Source organism: Gastrolobium bilobum, unplaced genomic scaffold, assembly GCF_033153095.1.
Source record: "Gastrolobium bilobum isolate Gb01-03AN ecotype WA unplaced genomic scaffold, APGP_CSIRO_Gbil_v1 utg7782, whole genome shotgun sequence".
Taxonomy (NCBI): Eukaryota; Viridiplantae; Streptophyta; class Magnoliopsida; order Fabales; family Fabaceae; genus Gastrolobium; species Gastrolobium bilobum.
In genome coordinates this window covers 436,366-456,247 of record NW_026899380.1, presented here as the reverse complement: position 1 = coordinate 456,247, position 19,882 = coordinate 436,366, and the positions used below count along the sequence as shown (strand labels likewise).

At 36.0% G+C, this 19,882-nt stretch overlaps 4 protein-coding genes across 5 annotated transcripts; 2 read left to right on the top strand and 2 right to left on the bottom strand.

The window, feature by feature from the left end:
- Positions 1–887, top strand: LOC133290114 (uncharacterized). The gene has a single exon (XM_061488178.1). The coding sequence runs from the start codon at positions 22–24 to the stop codon at positions 670–672; it is 651 nt and encodes a 216-aa protein (XP_061344162.1). The 5' UTR covers positions 1–21; the 3' UTR covers positions 673–887.
- An 8,084-nt stretch (positions 888–8,971) lies between these two features.
- On the bottom strand, positions 8,972–12,094 carry LOC133290054 (putative pentatricopeptide repeat-containing protein At5g09950). Its single transcript, XM_061488107.1, has one exon. It carries the CDS (start codon positions 12,092–12,094, stop codon positions 8,972–8,974), a length of 3,123 nt encoding a protein of 1,040 aa, XP_061344091.1.
- A 2,245-nt stretch (positions 12,095–14,339) lies between these two features.
- Positions 14,340–15,238, top strand: LOC133290104 (uncharacterized). Its single transcript, XM_061488167.1, has 3 exons — positions 14,340–14,528; positions 14,653–14,722; positions 14,877–15,238. Exons 1-3 carry the CDS (start codon positions 14,387–14,389, stop codon positions 15,019–15,021), a joined length of 357 nt encoding a protein of 118 aa, XP_061344151.1. The 5' UTR covers positions 14,340–14,386; the 3' UTR covers positions 15,022–15,238.
- A 976-nt stretch (positions 15,239–16,214) lies between these two features.
- Positions 16,215–19,210, bottom strand: LOC133290106 (SNF1-related protein kinase regulatory subunit beta-2-like). Of its 2 annotated transcripts, XM_061488169.1 has the most exons (5): positions 19,055–19,210; positions 18,682–18,966; positions 17,839–18,017; positions 17,588–17,750; positions 16,215–16,681 (listed from the first exon to the last, which is right to left on the bottom strand). In XM_061488169.1, the coding sequence occupies exons 2-5, from the start codon at positions 18,841–18,843 to the stop codon at positions 16,364–16,366; spliced, it is 822 nt and encodes a 273-aa protein (XP_061344153.1). In that variant the 5' UTR covers positions 18,844–18,966; positions 19,055–19,210; the 3' UTR covers positions 16,215–16,363. The 2 variants fall into 2 exon arrangements, with proteins under 2 accessions (XP_061344153.1, XP_061344154.1); XM_061488170.1 differs by having other exon boundaries at positions 18,682–19,210.
- Between the last annotated feature and the right edge of the window lie 672 nt (positions 19,211–19,882).

Sequence of the window (19,882 nt, the reverse complement as noted above, 5' to 3'; positions counted from 1 at the left end):
ATCAAGGTTCAAAAACAAGGCATGGATTATTTTAATCATCCAAACCCCAAAGCTCACAATCAGTTACTGTCACACAATTCCAAGAGATTAATGAAGTTTCTGCTTTCTTTTTCTCTGTTCTGTGTTTTGTTTTCTTTACTTCCCTTGATTCTTCAGTACCTGAAGCCTTTCCTCATGCAATTCTTTAGCTACACCATTGGCAAGAGCCACATGTTCCTTCTCTGCAATGGCCTTCTGGCTTTTATAGCCATGAACTCTGGTCTAATCAATGCCTTTTCACCAACGACTCATCAAAGCATTGAATGTGCTGTTGACAACGAGAAAAGTAGCAGGTTAGAATTCAATGTATCAGAGATTGCAGCACCAATTGCTGGTGAGAACGTTTTGGAAATTGAATCCCCACAAGAAGAAGAAAAGAGTTCGATGATAGAAGAACAAGAGAATATACTTTCAGTTTCAGATACACAAGAAGATGATGAAGAAGAGGGAAATGCCCTTATGATCATTGATGAAGATGAGCAAGAACATGAGCTTGGTGCAGATGACACAGAAGAGTTAAATAAGAAATTTGAAGATTTTATTAAAAAGATGAAAGCGGGGTTCTGTTCTGAGCCAAGAGATGAGATCAGTTCTTATTTTGATAATCAGAAATCAATGGTGGCTGTTAATTAAGTAGGCATTGGATCTCAAAGTTCCTCTCTTTTGCACCATTGGTCTTAAACATTTCACTTGACTTTAACTAACAGGGTGTCTTAGTTTTTCTAAGTTTTAGGTCACTTCAGACCACCCAGATTTTTGCTTGTAGGAATTAAATACTGGTCTACATGATTCTGTTGGAGTATGTTCTGTTCTGTGTTTTTTTTTATGTGTTCCAATGGAAAGATCAATCTCACTCTAATTTATTGAATGCAAATCTTGTTTACTGTCTTTAATATTTCTTCTCATGTTATTATTATTATTATTTTTTATCTTTCAATCAAAGTCAGATACAACACATTAACCCGGAAATAAGCCTTGATGTGAAATTAAGTAGCAACTTCGAAGAGAACATTCAATGAAGGGATGCGAAAAAAAAATTGCTGTATGAATTTGAGTTGTTTAAAAATTATAAATCATCAGTTCTGCAATAGTTGTTCACTTGATTTTATTTTTTATTTTCAAATCTCTCTCTTTTTTTTATAAATATTTTTAAGCTAATTAATTTAATATTTAATAGTTATTTTTATATTAATGGATAAAATAAAAAAAGAGAATAAAAGATTATTTGAACATGAAACTTTGGTATAAAGTTTTAGATAGAATTAAAATTTGTTAGGGTAATATAAATATATAAATTATTTTTATCTATATATTTTTTTAATCTAAAATTACCTTTTTTTTGGTCATTGTATATATGTATAGACACCCTTATGAGTTATTCTCATGAGTTTTTAATGTTAAGCTTATAAAGTTTGAACTTAATTCGTTTATATAATTTTTGTATTAGAACAACTTTTCGTTTATATAATGGAACCTAAAATTAAACTTGACTTTATTTGTGTAGACCCTGATCGAATATTTACTAAGTCAAGTTTCAACAATTCAACTCATTGGCACCCTCAATTCTTAGGATATATCCATGACTTCGGGCCAAATGTGGAATTTCAGCTTTTATGAGAAGTGCTTTCTATAAGCGAGCAAAAGTTTAGCATTTTTTTTGGGTATAACATTTATGCTTTTAGAGTTGTTGTCACAAGATCCTGAGTGGAAATTTGATCAATGTAAAGATAATCTAATCCTTATTACTTACTTTATTTATCTTTTCTCTTTTTAATATTATATCCAGAAAGGAAAGGAAAAGAGGGCGCAGCGTGTCATTCTCACTAATATAAGGTGACAGATTTTACTCTCTGGAATTTGTGGAATTTTGTAGCTGTAGACGTGGAAATAATGTATTTACAGGTTGTAAATGAAATGGAATAAAGCATATTTGAAATGACTAGGGTAGGAATTGACCCATTGCAATGCAGTGAAGAAGGGACCTAATTACCTTCCTTTGTTGAACTTCTAGAAAGTTTGTCCTCGCTTGGGCTTATTCATTTGACGTGGTCCCTTTTGTTTGTAAAAGAACATGCTGAGCAATTGCTTACTTGACCCGGGTCAAGGTCTTTTTGTCTTTCTGATAAAGCCAGCAAAATCGAAGGCATTAGTTTTCAAAAAAGGGATACAGAGGAGAGAACTCCAGTCTTCCCCGTGAATAAAGTTAGTTTTAAGAATGTGGGCCTAAATTTGTCCTTCCTTGATAAGAACACTTGCCAATCAATCTTAATGGAGCCATAAGCACTTGGGATAGCATTCAACAACTTTGATTCGTAGTAGGGCCTCATCACTGGCACGTATATCTCTAGTTATATTTAAGAGCTTCCTTTGTCCAATAATCAATCTTGCTGATTGGTAAATAAAAATTATTAAATGAAAAATTAAAGACTAAAATTTATTTACAAGTGTTGCTTGACACATACATAAAACTCTCGACTAGATTTTGGGTTATAATTTGAGTTTTGTAAATAAAAGATCAAAGCTCAATGAGTTGCATCTTTACAGAAATATTTTCGAGCAAAGATGTGAAAAGAGAGAAAATACTAAATTAGCAATATTGTTTTTTTATTGGTATGGAAGGAGTTTTCAACTTACTTTCTCGTGGCTCTTAGAATATTTTTATACTTTTTTTTGGATAATAGAATATTTTTATACTAACTTTGTATATCAAGCAACAAAAGCAAAACATTAGAAAATAGAGTGGCTTGGCAATTAATTGACCGCACTCCAGTACAGGTTGCTAGTAATTGAGCATTCGAAAGATCTCAATCAAGAAACCCGAATAGGACAGAAGCTTTATCGTGTTTGACCTGTACCCAAAACGACCCCACATAGATTGAGATTGAAGGTATTGTTAGTAAAGTATAGGATGTAGAGATTAGAAAGAGAACTTGCCCTTGAGGAAACTCTTGTTTCAGGGATCCAATAAATTCTGGTACGATGGAAGACATTGATATTACAATGTGGATTGATGTGATGGTCAAAGCAAAGCTATCCTCTCGTGTGTGTGTATATGGGAATTTTATTCATCAAGTAATATTTCTTTGACAATCTATAATATTGCATATATTACGCATAAAATACACATAAACTACTAATGTTGCCACATTTGATGATTTCAAGTATCATCCCCGATGACACGCTTCGTGCCTGATGAAGGCAACTTTAAGGAAACTCTTCGAGTTTCTTCCAGAGAGAGGGTAAAGATAATAATGATATTATATGAGGTAAGTAGGAGAGGAACTTCTTAAATCATGGATAACACAAATGCTGAAAATACCGAACCTATTATGCTACAATCTTCCCTGTCCCTTCCTAAACACATCCCTTAAAAAATATCTTCAAAAATAAAAAACCTTATAGAGTACTCTTGTATTCATGAAGATACAAAGATTCTTGAAACAGTACCACCGTTAGTCAGCCCATATAATATTTTCAAAAGACAACGATATGTTTTTAAAAGTATCACTAAGTTGATCTCCACCAGAAGGCCAACAATGACAGAATATGTCCAGTCTTCCAGAATGAATCAGTGAGAACTACAAGCCACTTCTCAAGAACAGTATGTATATCTAGAGATTCCTACTGAATTAATCACTCACTGGAGGCAAGAAGGCTATACTGCACTCAATTTTGGTGCAATAAGACTAATCATTTCACTCCATGGAAGGAAATGTCTACCAATTACAGCTCGTATTGCTTTGCTAGATTCTAGCTTCATCCATTATGGAAATGCTGTCATTGGAACTGTGCTGACAACTCTTCATGCGGGAAGTGTGGTCTTAACCATCTTTCCAAATTATAATGTAAGTCTGAAAGACAGAACCTTGCCAAAAAGGTTGAAAGTACAGGTATAACTCACAGGAGCTGACCAAGCATATGAGGCATATGCAACAACCCTTTATCATCAGATGATCTACAGACTTCAAGATCATGTTGTAGATTTTCCCCAGCTTCCTAATAGCCACAGTGATGCCTTGTTTGTCATAGCCAAAAATCCAGAAGATACACCTTCAATCATCCAGATTTCAAGAAAGATATCTCGTGAAGAACTGACAAAATTGATTCCTTTAGAATGACTGACTAATTATAAAAAGATTCACAAAGCCAGCAAACCCATCAGTCCCATGAGGCTAGTTTCAGAAGATCTGTTGATGGAACTGTCAGAACAATCTTCAAGAAGCCTGATGCAGTAGCCAACAGTTATACTCTTCCTATTTTTCAGTTTATGATGATATCTCCATGTTATACTAAAGATCAGATCCCTGTTCATGGGATAAGGCCAGATGGATCTCCCATCTTTACTGATCTTATTGATGGTCATTTCATATGGGATGTAGATCCTAATATGTGTGATTGTTGGATGTACACTAGAGATACTTCAGATGAAGATGAAGAAGAAAACACCACAAGGAGTTGTAGGCGTTGCAAACCACCACCTCTTGTCCAAAGAAGATCTGACCCAGATAATGGTCCTTGGGTAGGTCTGAAGACACAGAAAAAACCTAAACCTCTTTGGATCTATAAGAGAGGTTTAGAAATTCTGAGAGAAGAAGGATTACTCCCACCAGAACCACCAAATGACCCTGAAATCTTAACCTGGTCACCAAAAGACATCTTTTCAAAATACCAGCCTGAACCAATACCTTGCATGATGTTTTCACAATATGATTTTCCTCCCTTAGAAATACATTCTGACCAAACCACCAAAATCACTACCAAGCCGCTGATTACTCAAGGAGAAGTCCATCCAGATGGAAAGCTGAAACAGTTAAGCCAGGCTGAAGAAGTACTCAATTGGTAGACTGAAAATGCTCAAGCTCAGAATACTATTCTAAAAAGACTTGATGCTAAGGTTGAAAAGATTTACAATCAGATAGATACTGTTGAAGACCGTTTGCAACATCTTTCAAAAAAGATGAGGAAGTATTATGAGAAGAACATGCAGCAAATTGCCCAGCTTGAAGAAGAAGTCAGAAAGCTAGGCTTTACTCCAGAAGCCAACATGAGAGATAGGGAGATAAGGAGGCTAAAAGAAGAAATTCAAGATCTGGAAAGAATCATTGAACAAAACATCATATCTCAGCAAACACCAGAACCTGTAGAAGGCCACAACCCTTTTTTTGCCACCTCCTATGCCAAATTACTATTCTCCTTTCCAAAAACTATTAGAATTCTGGACCAATCCACATCCTCCTAAACCTTAGACTTTTCCAAATAGCCAACCTTATGACCAAAGAACCAGGAGAGAAAGCGGGGAAAGAGGAAAACAACCTTCTACTTCTAGAAGACATTCATCTAGAACTAGAATGGAAACAACTCCCTCCTTGTCCTCAGACTCTACAGACCGTGTTAATAATCCCAGCTCTTCAAAAAGAACTTTTGAGACTGTAGATCTCAAAGACCAATTAGCCATAATCCAGACAGAACCTCAAGATACAGATGAATCCCAAACCTCTAAAACAACTTAATCTTCCTCAAACACTCAGAGTTCCAATTCCTCTGAGATCTCTTCCAAAGAAGCTGTTGAATTAAAACCAGAACATCAAACTTCCTCTGAAACCACACCACACCTGATACCTCAGAAGAAGAACAATCTGATGAAGTTCTAGACTCCTCCGATATTTCAGAAGAAGGATACGCTGATATTACTAGCATACTGATGGCCAGAACTGCAGAATCCAGAGTTGAGTCATATTATGATTCTCCTGAATCTGAAACAGCAGTAAGAAGTCAACTGCTGCAGGACCGTGGTTTACACTTGATGATATTTCTCTAAATCTATAGAGGAAAAGACTCTTAGAATTTGGAGCATGGATTGATACTAAGTTATTAGTTGAGTCATATTTGCAAAGGCCCGATGGACTCATATGGTCTCAAAATATTGCATATCTATGTGAATATTTCAATGATTATCCATTAGATCCCTATTCTAAGACTGCCTTATTGAAACATGTCAAAGAACTTAATAGATATGAAGATCCAAGCTCATCGCATGGCCCAAGTTCATCACAAGGCCCAAGATAATCACAAGACTTGGACCCAATGCAGATTGATTTGGTGTTTGATCCAATCGCAAATGATGATGTCATAGATCCAAATGTTGATATCATGGCAGAAATAATTGAGGAAAAAGTCAAACCAGACAAACCGTGGTGGGAAGCGATGTATGGTAATGTCCACTCAGAAGAAAGAAGAGCTCTTAATTTGTCCATTAGTACCGACACTACTGATGGTGATAAAAGCTAAAGGACACGTGTATGGTTGTAATATAAAGAGTGCCAAATAATTCAACTTTCTAGAAAGTTGATTGTCAGTTGTATAATTATGTCTGATGAGTTGTATTTACTATGCTTGTTGTTATTATAGTTTCCTTGCATATAAAAGGAAACCGTGTATGCTTGTATTGGCAGAATAAGTTTGCATAAAATAAAAACTTGTGTGTTATTTCCTATGAATTTCTAAAAGAGTTCTCTCTTCTCTCCGAAAACTTAGTATAATTTTGTTACTATAATTGCTAATCTCTGGAATGAGAACATTAGTATGCTCTACACTTGCCCCGCAAAGAGATCCTGTGTATCAGAAAATGGACTCTGAAATGATCTAGTATTACGGTCCTCTCATCTTTAAGGATGCATGGATGATAGTCTCCAGGAAAAGAGCTAATAGGCTAAGTGTAACGCCTGGCCGCTTCAAGAATCAATGACTATCCCCACATACTAACACGAGACTTTTCAGTGTGTTTTTTCCTTACTCGCACACTTCCCGGGAAAACTTCTCAGAAGGTCACCCATCCCAGAATTGCTCCAAGTCAAACACGCTTAACTATGGAGTTCTTCCGTTCTGGGCTACCGAAAAGAAGATGCATCTTGTTAGTATAGGTAATACCAATTAATTCTTATAAGCTATCACAAACTGTGCAGTCTCATACCTACACAGTCTTTGGAATCCCTCTCTTTCAGGTGTTGATTCGATTCATTCATGCATGTAACCCCCCACTGGAAGCCTGTCAGGAGCTGCTCCTTATCCGTGCCTCTTTGCACCGGCGATCACTCCCCGCCCTCGTCAGTGCTCGGGATGTTACATGCCCACCAGCTTCCGCCTGGTTCGTCCTCGAACCACACCGTATTGGAAGAGAGGCCCTGCTCTGATACCACTTGTAACGCCTGGCCGCTTCAAGAATCAATGACTATCTCCACATACTAACACGAGATTTTTTAGTGTGCTTTTTCCTCACTCGCACACTTCCCGGGAAAACTTCCCAGGAGGTCACCCATCCCAGAATTACTCCAAGTCAAGCACGCTTAACTATGGAGTTCTTCCGTTCTGGGCTACCGAAAAGAAGATGTATCTTGTTAGTATAGATAGTACTAATTAATTCTTATAAGCTATCCCAAACTGTGCAGTCTCATATCTACACAGTCTCTGAAATCCCTCTCTTTCGGGTGTTGATTCGATTCATTCATGCATGTAACCCCCAACTGGAAGCCTGTCAGGAGCTGCTCCTTGTCCGTGCCTCTTTGCACCGGCGATCACTCCCCGCCCTCGTCAGTGCTCGGGATGTTACATGCCCACCAGCTTCCGCTGGGTTCGTCCTCGAACCACACCGTATTGGAAGAGAGGCCCTGCTCTGATACCACTTGTAACGCCTGGCCGCTTCAAGAATCAATGACTAACTCCACATACTAACACGAGACTTTTTAGTGTGCTTTTTCCTCACTCGCACACTTCCCGGGAAAACTTCCCAGGAGGTCACCCATCCCAGAATTACTCCAAGTCAAACACGCTTAACTATGGAGTTCTTCCGTTCTGGGCTACCGAAAAGAAGATGTATCTTGTTAGTATAGATAGTACTAATTAATTCTTATAAGCTATCCCAAACTGTGCAGTCTCATACCTACACAGTCTTTGAAATCCCTCTCTTTCGGGTGTTGATTCGATTCATTCATCCATGTAACCCTCCACTGGAAGCCTATCAGGAGCCGCTCCTTGTCCGTGCCTCTTTGTGCACCGGCGATCATTCCCCGCCCTCCGTCAGTACTCGGGATGTTACACTAAGGGGTGCTGTGAAATGCTCTAGTAAGAGGAAGACTAGTCCATGGGTTCTTAAGGATTGTGAGGCTCCCGACCACTTGCCTATTTGGCCCAAGCCAAGTAACATGTACAAGACATATTTTAACATCTCAGGAGCTTCACCCTCCTTTAAAACACATCAAAGTAATGCATTAGGAATGTGTGTTGGCATGTCTTTGTAAGTATTTTCACCGTGTTTCTGATTAATGGACTGACACGGCCGAAGAATGCAGAGCTCTCCAGTGACATTAAGAAGTGCAAAGATAATCCCTTTAGGTACGGACAGAAAACACCTCTTGTGTCTGTCTTTTAGGACTTAGTTGAAAGTTACAGTAAGGAGATATGTTTGAAAAAGGAACACAATTCAGTTCAAAACAAACTATTTCCAGAAAAGAAATAATGATAAAGAGGATATTGGGGGCCGCAAAGGGGAGTGCGGCATCAATGTCCCACCTATTATTCCTTTCTCTCTAACTGCATGGATCCAAATATGATTCACGGCTTAGATAACTGACTATTTTCCTATGCTAAGACATGGTCATAGTTCCCAAAAATGGCACCTATACATCTTACTGGGGGACTGTCATTATCAAACTTCCAGACATGGCTCCTCCTCTATCTCTATCTTTATCTCTCATTTTTTCCCTCCATACTTCTCCCTCTCTCTTTTCTTCACTATTGTAAGCAAATAAACATCACATGGGAGTAACACTTGAAAATATCAAACAAGTTATCTATCTCATAGCCAAAGTCCAGAAGAATCCTGGGCAATATTTCCATATTGTGACATCAAAGAAACTCCATAATTATTTAGCATCAGTCACCAATAATCCCCACAAGAACATATGCCACCATCAAAATGGTGAAATCTGTTTGAATCTCGTAAAATTATCCGTCGATTAACAATCTTGGATATGAATTTGAAAGCAGTGTGACAGTCACCACAAACCCGAAGGTTCTTCATTATCCTAATTGGTAGTTCAGATTGGCGAGTGAGAACAAAAGCAATCGCTAGTTTTTCACTATGATAGCTGAGGAGCTCTTCTTTGTTTTCAAGCTCAAGATCATAGAGTGCATATTTGGTTTCAGGCACATATCCAGCGTCCCTCATTTTGTTGTTTAGCTCCTTGAGTTTCTCATAGATTTTCTCTTTTTCTGGGTGTGTTTGATCTCCAGCCACAAACACATGAACTCCATCCTTCATGGTGACCCAACTACACCCAGCTTCCTTCTTCACTGCTGCTTTCCTCATTGCCAACCTAGCCTCTGCTACATCTTCCCACTTCTCACCAGCAGCATGCATGTTAGAAAGAAGCACATAGTTCACAGCGTTCTGTGGCTCTAACTCAATAAGCATCCTAGCAGCCCTCCTCCCTAGCTCTGTATTACGGCCATTAGCTCGACAGCATGCTCCTAAAACTGTTCTCCAAATAAGGACATTAGGATCCATTGGCATTGTTTTGATGAAGTCCTCTATCTTATTAACATCACCAGCCCGTCCAAGGAGATCAACCATACAAGAGAAGTGCTCTATTCGAGGAGCTAGTCCATATACTTCACCCATTGATTTGAAATGCTTAAATCCTTCATGAACTAACCCTACATGACTACAGGCCGATAGGACCCCAACAAAGGTGACATGATCTGGCGATGGACCATGCTGTTTCATTTGTGTAAAAAGCTTTAGAGCTTTTTGTCCATGTCCATGGCGTGCATAACCTGAAATCATTGAATTCCAAGAATATATGTTCCTCACAGGCATCAATTCAAAGAATCTCGAAGCATAATCTATCCTTCCACATTTTGCATACATGTCAACTAGTGCACTACCAACGACAACATCAGATTCTAAACAAGCTCTTATAGCACATGCATGAACTTCCATACCACGCTCTAATGTTGCAACTGAAGCACAGGCACTAAGAACTGTGGCAAGTGTGAAACCATCCAATCTTTGGCCCCTTTGCATCATAAGCCATACCAAATCCATGGCTTTGTGCAGGATGCCATTGTGTATATATCCAGAAATCATTGAGTTCCAACTGACTTCATCTCTTCGCTCAGACATTCTAGAAAAGATAATTTCACAGTCCTCCATCTGGGCACACTTTCCATAGAAAGCTAGAAGCGCATTCTCAATGGCATTGTCATCAGCAACAGAGTATTTTAAGATTAAAGAGTGAATTTGACGGCCCAGTTCAAGAACTGAAATAGAAGAAACTGCTGCTAAAATATTTATAAACGTCACTCTATTAAGTTTCCATCCAGCTTGCATCATCTCCAGGAAATACTTTATAGCTTGTAAAACTGATGCCTCTGAAGTTGCTAGTGCACCAATAAAGGAATTCCAAGAAACTTGATCGTGCTCTGGCATTAGAAAGAAAACTTTGTTACATTCATTGATATAATCAGTTTCAGCATATAATGTTAGAAGGGCATTTGAAACTGAAACATCCAAATCAAGCCCCCATTTGATCCCTTCAACATGTATCTGTCGTCCTAACATGATCCAACCCAAGCTTGCACATGAACTCAAAGTACTTATAACTGAGAAATTTGAGGGCACCATTCCATTTCTCCTCATTGTTTGGAAACAGGAAACTGCTTCCTCAAACCGCTCATTGTGGTCAAGGCCAGATATCATAGAGTTCCATGAAACAATATCTTTACCAGGCATGAGTTGAAAAATTGACCAAGCATTATCAATGGCATCACATTTTGCATACATATTGACTAGTGCATTTCCAACCGAAATCCAGATATCAACCAAGGCATTGCGAATCAGGTAAGCATGAACCTCTTGACCCTTGCTCTTCCCTTCCTTTAAATTTAAAAATTCAGTGAAAGCACTTAAAAGAACTACATAAGATTCGGCATTTATTTCAACTAAATCTTTCATTTCCTTGAATATCTCAGTGGCTTCTTCACCCTGGTGCTGCTTTGTCAATCCAACCATTAATCCATTCATAGTCACTGTGTTGCGATCACTCATCTGCTCAAAAATCATTTTAGCACAATCTATTAAACCATATCTTGCAAACCCACTGACCAATGCACTACCAACATACAAATCGTGTAAGAATCCAGATTTCTCAATCCTGGCCAGCATCTGCTTAAGCAAAATCAGTCCACAGTCAACCAAAGAGCATGCAGCAGTTACTAAGCTGCAGAAGGTATATTCATTAGGCCTGAAGGTAAGCTCTGTAGCTTCCCTTTGCATGCTTGAAAATAACTTAAAAGCAGAAATTGGATCTTCCCTACGACAATAAACCGAAATGATAGAATTCCAGGATACAGAATTTTTAATTCTTATTTCATCAAAAACACGACGAGCATCATCAATGGAAGCCGAGCATTCTGAATACATGGACATGAGCACATTAGACAACACCATGTCCGAAGCACATGGAGATTTAGAAATTAAGCCATGAATCCCCATTCCGAGTTTAAGCCTAGTTGAACCACGCTCTTGGCATGCTCGAAGAGCACTACCCATAGCATAGTGGTTTGGTAAGAGGCCATCACAAATCATCCCTTTGAATAAAATACATGCCTCATCAGGCATGCCATTTTGTGTATAGCCTGAAATCAAACAAGCCCAGGAAACGAGGTTCTTTTGTGGCATTTCATCAAATAGCTTCTGCGCAGAAGCCAAATTGCCAATTCTAACATAAATGTTGATAAGAGTATTACACCAGAAAACATCATTGGTAAACCCAGTTTTGTATATCTGCAAATGAAGCTGATGGGCATCTTCCAAGCAAGAAGAATTTATGTATCGTTGATATTCCAAATTCAAAGGTGGAAATTCAAGGTGTTGTTGAGATACGTTGTAATGACGAAACAACTTCTCTGACAAAGCTAACTCAGGTTTGAAGACGAGCGAAGAGACAGAAAGAGCATGAGTTGAATTGTATAAGGATCGCCTGAAGCAGAGTATCATGCTTTTGGCAAGGCATGCTCACATTCAAGAAAAGATTGATTTTTTGAAGCGAGAAACTAAAATAATGAGCAGGAAAAGAAATGGCTTGTTTCGATTTTACATAAAAATAAAAATGGAAATGCATTTGTCATGACATGAATAGTTATTATATTAAGAACATAAATTATATAATATTAAAAAAATAAGAGAATATATTATTCAATAAATTTATTTTGTCTTTTTTCTTAACATAACAATTATTTATTAGATTTGGTGTTTGTCATTTTAAATGATATAAATTATGTTATTTTAGGAGAGAGATAGACACAGAAAAAATGAAAATCATGGAAGAGAGAAAATGAGTGATTTTTTTTTAATTTAAAATTCAAATTTTTCTGTGTCTGTACCTCTCTTAAAATGATATAACTTTCTGTCATTTAAAATGACAAACACTTTTTTCTTATTTATTTATCATGTAACATGACAAATATATTTCTCAATGAAAAATTGTAAAAAATAAAGTAATCTAAACAAATTGTAAAAACAAAGAAGTGATTGGATGTTGGAATATTTGATAAAAACATTTTGATAAAAAAGAAAAGTCATAAAATGCTGTGACTTAAAGCCCGTTTGTTTCGCCTTTCAAAAAAAGTACATTTTATCTGTTCTTTATTTCAAAAGTGCTTTTTACAAAAGTTAAAGCTTTTATATTTTTATAAAAATATTTAGTTTTTGAAAAAATATATTTGATTTTTGACTTCTGCTTTTTTATAAGTTAAAATTTTTAGCTTATAAAAAAGTAGATTTTTGACTTTTGCTTTTTTTAAAAGCAGACATTCAAACAAACTTAAAGTGAGAAGTACTTTTTTTCTTGAAAAAAATATAACTTTTGAAGAAAAAAAAGCGCATCCAAACGAGCTCTTAGGAAGATTGTTTCAAATTTTTTGACAAGCGGGTTCTGGTCACTGGTCTGAGCAAGAGCAAAAGCAAGGTACTTAAAATCGAAATTTGATGTAAAATCGAAAACGAGATAAAAAATCATATAACATAAAACTATAATATAAAATATTGTAAAAACATAAAATTATTTGAAATATTGATAAAATAAGTTTGATGAAAAAAATCATAAAAATAAAAAATTATAGTAATAAATCAAAATTTTAATAATCAGAGTGTTATACTTATACCCCTAAGTAACACAGTTGTAATTTATTTGAGAGGTAAGAAATTTAAAAAAGAACGGGCTGAACCCGAATCTGATAAAGGCCAGGCCCAAATTATTCAATAGAAAACCCAACAATTGGAGGGTAAAAAATCGGCACCACAAGCCCAACACGTAGTTGCCTAAGACAAAATTGAAAACACATTTAGCTAAGAGAAAGACTCTATTGGTGCAAACCACAAAATATAAAGGAATTAAATAGGAGTTGTATTTTCAACAAAAAAAAAAAAAAACTGAAGTGTATGCCAGGCCAATGTGTCTTGAATGATCCAAATCAAGCACCAATGAACACAAAAACTATTCATGTGGCTGGGAACACTCGTAATCCAGGTACAATGACGCAATAATTGGGGTATGCTTTATCATTGAGCTAATAGCCCGTTTTATTGGCTTCCAGCTTTCAAAATGTTTGAATATAATTTTTTTAGGATAATTTTATTAATTTTTTTTCTAAGATATTTATAATTATAACAACACTAATGCATTGGATTCCATCAGCAGCGGTCAAACGTGTTTGGATGAGAGTAATATCAAGATAGGTGACTTCCTCAAAGTTCTCGTGTTGTATCGTTTTTTTTTTTTCGTCAGCAGAGTTTAACGAGGAGTGATTTTTTTTATTTTTTTGAGAAAAATTTCACCAATACCCCTATTGTTTATTTCAGAATCACTGTTGTTTACTCCAGAATCACTTATGTCTTTGTGATTTTTTTTATCACATGTACCTCTGTGATTTTTTATTTTTCACAAAGCATAGGAATGTATGATATAAAAAAAAATCACAAAAATATAAATGATTGATTCTGAAGCAAACTAGATGGACATTGCTGATTATTATTATTATTTTTTTAAAAATATAAATAATTTTAAACGCAAAATAAACTACCCTCGAGAAAAAAAGAGAGGGAATATTTATCTAGTGGGAAGTGGGAACAATGGTAAATTACAACAAAGAAAGTGATACATGGACGCCACGTCATTGGTGAGATGAGGATAGAATCCACAAAAATATCCAAACCTGATAAAACATATGTGATAGATAGGGAGGGGATGGCTCATAGACATAGTCATAGTATCACAGAAACTTTCAAGAAATGGCTGCCAAAGTGACTCTATCTTCTTCACTTGCCTTCAAAACTTCATTTCTGCCAAAATCACCATCACTTTCTCCAGTTTTACATAGCCTTACCTCCCCAAAAACAAATGTTCTTGGTGTCAAAGTTCATGCTAAATTGGGTAACATGCAATCACTCACCTCCCATTGTTTCTTCAGTTTTGTGTTAATTCTCCTGTTTCTCATTCTGGTGTATTAAATGAGGTTGAGATGATATACTTAGGAATATGGCTCTGGTGCTATTAGGTGGTGGAGATGAAGAAGCCAAGCAAGGAGGGAAGAAGAAATTCATAACCAGAGATGAAGAACCACAACAGTAACAATTCTTGGTTTTCGTTTCATACATTTTTGTACTGTTTTGTTTAACTTTCTGGTCATGTAGGTTTCTCAAACAAAATTTGGCTTTAGCAGTTTAGCACATGTTTTTCAATAGTGATTATTACACCAAAAAAGGTTTTTGTATGGTGCAGATATTGGCAGACAGCAGGAGAAAGGGAAGGAGAGAACCCCATGAAGACCCCTATTCCTTACATTATCATATTTGGTATGTCAACTCCTTTTGTAATCTTGGCCATTGCTTTTGCAAATGGTTGGATTAAGGTACCTGTTCGATGAGAGCATGGACAATACTTCATTGTCTACTCGTGTTCAGATGTTCATTCTCACGAATTTTAAGCACTTTAGTTCTCAAACTTAAGCAGAGAATTACCTTACTTTTTCCACATTTGTATGGACATTATGTAATGGATCATTTTAATGAAACAAGAGTTGAGTCCTGCCACTGTGAAAGTCGGCATATAAGAAAGCTATTTCAGGGTTGCAGTTTGATAATCCTTTTACGTTTTTAGATTGCAAAGAAAAAGAGTAGAGTGAAGCATAAAGAAGGGTTTTTGTCTGTTGGATACGCTTCTAATTGTTTAAAGAATTGCACATTGTTGATCGATTCAGAACAGTTTTAAAGACCAAAAACCAAAACTAATATGGGATGGTTGGTAAACCGATTGTTATAGGGAAAATTAATAAGGGACTTTCTGCAGTCACAGATTGATTTCTTTTCGTTCCCTGCTGATAAAAAATGAAAAAATGAAGAAGATAGAGGTTTAGATCGTTGATATACTATAGATCTACCATTGTTTTTATTTAGGAGAAAAATTGGTTGGCTTCTCTATCATATTAGAAATGTTCAGCTGCATAATGGAACAGTTGTACTAAATAGTTAAAGATGACATTTAATACCGATCAGTTTTTCATACTTATAAAAGATAGATACTTCTGCAAGCAAAACCCAAAAATAAAATAAAATGAAGATGGCCTGTGAAATTTCAACCAATTTGAAAAAAGGTTAGTTCTCATATATCAGAAATAGGAAGTGGTGGAAAAAGGAGGATACTAGCTACATAAAGTAGGTGTATGCTCAGATTACAGTTGTACTATGTATAGCATGTTCTTTCTGTTGTCAAATTTAAAGGATTTAACTTTATGACTTTTAATATATGTTCAACCATCAGAATTGCACGTGATAGAACCAAGGTATTTGCCATTTGGCAATGGAACAAATGTCTGTTTCAGAGGCTGATGAAATTATCTGAGAGTACAATAGAGAAAAGGGGAAGAAGGGTCATATTTTTTTTTTTTTTGAAAAAGGGGTCATATTTCTTTTATGCTACAGACTACCATTGAATCTGCATCAAAGTACGTGCAGTTAACATATTCAATTCCAAAACTTCAGACCTTAAAAGAAGGACAACTGCTATGAATATATATTATATAATATTGACAGCAGAAAAAAATAAAATTCCCTTAGTTGTTTACATGGAAAACAATTCTTCATTTACCTACTCCAATCAATTTTCTACATACAAGTTTAATGACCTTACCAAATGTTCTCATAAAGGCCGCTTAAACGAGGCCAGTTCAATAGCTGGAAAAAAACAAAAGACAAAATGCTTCATCATCTTTACCTGCGCAGGGTCTTGTACAGTACCATAGTAACATATTTGTGTTGAAACTTATGAGTTGATCGTAGTGCCACAAATTGATCCCTATCAGTTTTGTGAATGTAAAGATGATTCAGTTCCAGATGAGTTGGCCTAGGGACAAGACGACTATTACTCGTGGATGAAGGCTCATGTTTTATTGTCACTGGTAGTTGTGGTGGCAATTCTGGTGGTGGCTTACTGAACTCATCTTCATTGAATATGTTATCATAACTCGATGGTGGTGATGAAGGATCTTCAAAATCAGATAACCTTTCAAGTGTTTCTGGGATATAATCCTGTAAATATGGTTAATCATGAAGCTAGGTGAGACTATCTTAAAGAAACAAAGGGAAAGGATGACCAAATGCTAATTACTATAAGCATACAGAAAAGGGCATGAACAATATTGTATGACTTAGATTGCAGAATGCAGCACATTCGAAAGTTATCTATTAACAAAAATTGAACATTTATATGGACTTCGTTTGAGAGGGACACATATAATTGATGCTGTTAGTAGCCTATTTTTGTTATCTCTGTATTCTGCATCTATAGATTTCGGGGTCTTTAGACATTGTTTATTGAACAATACACTCAGCTAGTGAGCAGGACACATTTCAGTTCAATTATTGAGTATGTCTGTTCAGAAACTGACCAATATATAACTTGCATCACATAGTAGCAGAGTTCAGAGATCAGAGTGAAAACTACTATTAGTGAAAATGTGAAGGACACTGATATTGCTCAATCTTGGCGAAAGCATGGAGCAATTATTTGGCACGGTTAAGTCAGTAGTGTAGAAATTTTCTATCGTGCATAACTTCATATGTATACTACTTCTGTGTCTTTAGTGCAGCTTTATTCTAGAGGTTTAGTATAAGGCTCTCCTAATTAAAGCATTTGCTCAACCATGGTGCAATAGTTTCTTCACCAGACAGAAAATTTTGACAATAATGATAAAACAAGTGAGGAAATGGATTTTAGTATATATTGGTCAAGCTGAAGTAGTTCTGAATATGTATTCTCCATAACCATAAGCAAACATGTTATCAGAATAAGAACAGAATAAAGCCTCACTGTCAACTGAATTGATGATCATGTTAATAATGGTTATAGTAAAAGATTGACACTTCACACTTGTGAAAATATAGTTGAAGAGATCATCTACATTTCCTAAAAAGTAAAGTAAACCATGATATTACCTGCAAATCCAATATATTGTAGCCATAACCTGAATCATCAGTAGCAGATGGGAACTCTGGAGCATATGTCCAATAGCCATCTACAAGGAAACGGTAATGATAGATAGCAATCGGGAGTGCTTTGACAATGCAAAAATTTTGACCTACATTCTTCAAGGGCTCCCTGAAAGAACAAGGAAAAAGTTTATATTATCAAATGATGATGTAAAAGCAAGAACTGAAGTTGGAATATAAAAAACATATATGATTACGTGGTTTCCCAGTTGTCCCATGATCCTGCAATAGCAACATTTGTGCCTGCATGATTCCATATGATCTTTACACGTTTCAACCTTTCATGAAGAACACATTCTACATATCCATTTTGCAGCAATGCATCCGGCTGGGGTTGCGCTACCGCTCCACGTCTTTGCATGTCAACCACAGGGACCTTGAAAACAGGCATTTGAAATTTGGTGTTTCAACGTAAACGTTCATTGTGTTGTGCCCCTCAAGATATTTATTATATGACACTAGCTTCGCTCAAGGACACTAACTCTCAACTTGTATGTTCTTCATTGAATTAAAAACATTAAAGCTACATTGTAATTGCATAATTTTTTATTTATATTAACTGAGAATGAAATAATACTGCAATAGCATGCATGTAAAGGAAGTATATTAATTTGTTTAGTCAGTGTATCTTATAACAAGCCCCTATAAGACAAACAGTTTTTCCTTTATGAATGGTAAATACAATTAATGTTCAAGATAGTAAATTCACCTTAAATTGCTATGAATTGTCATATTACTCTGATCTTTTCCCTATAACCAAATATCATACTTTGATCATACCATCCTACAAAGCAGTCTAGCGAAGCATCCCAAATTCATAAGCTTCAAGCAGATTTCTTTTTTCTCCCCATCTTAAAACTAAAACCCCATCCTAATGATACACCATCAATAGATGTAACATTAAACATGACCTATTTAGAGCTTAAAAAGAGGTATATTTAGAGGAAGTTCCTTGTCAAAAAAAAAAAAAAAAAAAAAGGAAAAGAAAAGAAAGAAACCCCATAATTTTTCTTCAAAAAAAGGGATCATCTGACTCTGACCTGCAAGGGAGGTGGTGGCTCATATGCTCTAGGGCCATTGGAATTGCGAGGAAACAGTTCAGCCGGCAGAAATTTCATGTCTTGTTCATTCTCATAGTTTTCCTCAACCTTGTTAACTCCAGAAGTTCCTTCACCATCCTTTCCTCTGCTGTTACTTCCCATCACTGAAAGTCAAAGAAACCCAGATTTTGATGGCAATCACTATTATCCTCAAAATCAAAATAGCATGCCAAAACTCCAACACAGAAAGAGAATAGGGTAGATATCCATGCTCAGGAAGGGAAGCTGCAACACAAAACAAATCCATTAGATAGAAAAGAAAGAATTAGAAAGCAATCTGGCATACCCATTTCTGTACATAAATATAACAAACCCTTGAAAGCAAACCAGGAATTGACTCAAGGTAGCACAGTTGCATTGTTATTATAGGAAAAAAAATTGTTTTTGATTATTTTATATGTTTGATGAACCTCTCAGCCTCAGTCTCACTCTCTCTCTCACTCTGAGGATGCCACTTTTCTCTGACTTAAAGCAACTGAACAAATATACAGGGTTTTATTTTCCAACGAGTTTGGAAGATTCCATAAGGGGACTAATTATTATGACTCTGGTTTAAAGGAGAATGTTTCCCTGTTATCAGGAACAACCAAACACTGTCTAATGAACTGTTCATACTTTTTTTTCCATAATTTGGAACCTTGTCTTGGTCTATTAAATTAAACTAATTTTATGTTTGTAAATTAATTAATCAAATACTACAGTATTGGTTTTGTACCATCATGGATTACACCAGCTAAATGAGCTTGTTTTCATCGTAGTGGAATTGAAGTCAAAAGGCTTGTATAGAAAGTGAAATAGTATGTGAGGGGAGAAGGTTCGAAATTGCTACTTGTTATTTAACTTCACTAGGAAAGTAGCATTGTGCTTACAGTCTATACAGGAAAGCGTGAGTTGTTAATTATATTTGACATGTTAACTTTGTCTTTTTCTATCTTGTTTTTCAGTTTCTTGTTAGCATGATATAAAGTTTAATCATCTCAATACAAGTGCACTTCTTTTGCTACTTTTGCAATGAACAAGAGTATTGCAAAATCAACAACCCAATGACATGAACAGAAAACTATAGGGGATTAACTAAAGCCTGCTCATAATCTATTACTATCCAGTCTGCTTTGATATTTTGCAAGATCCATCATAATAT

Coding starts and splice junctions, on each gene's coding strand:
- LOC133290114 (XM_061488178.1), top strand. CDS start 22: ATGGATTATTTTAATCATCCAAACCCCAAAGCTCACAATCAGTTACTG.
- LOC133290054 (XM_061488107.1), bottom strand. CDS start 12,094: ATGATACTCTGCTTCAGGCGATCCTTATACAATTCAACTCATGCTCTT.
- LOC133290104 (XM_061488167.1), top strand. CDS start 14,387: ATGGCTGCCAAAGTGACTCTATCTTCTTCACTTGCCTTCAAAACTTCA. Junction 14,529..14,652: donor CAAAGTTCATGCTAAATTGG/GTAACATGCAAT, acceptor TGGTGCTATTAG/GTGGTGGAGATGAAGAAGCC. Junction 14,723..14,876: donor AGAGATGAAGAACCACAACA/GTAACAATTCTT, acceptor TGTATGGTGCAG/ATATTGGCAGACAGCAGGAG.
- LOC133290106 (XM_061488170.1), bottom strand. CDS start 18,843: ATGGGAAGTAACAGCAGAGGAAAGGATGGTGAAGGAACTTCTGGAGTT. Junction 18,018..18,681: donor AGCCACCACCTCCCTTGCAG/GTCAGAGTCAGA, acceptor CCTGTTTTCAAG/GTCCCTGTGGTTGACATGCA. Junction 17,751..17,838: donor TGGGACAACTGGGAAACCAC/GTAATCATATAT, acceptor TTGTTCTTTCAG/GGAGCCCTTGAAGAATGTAG.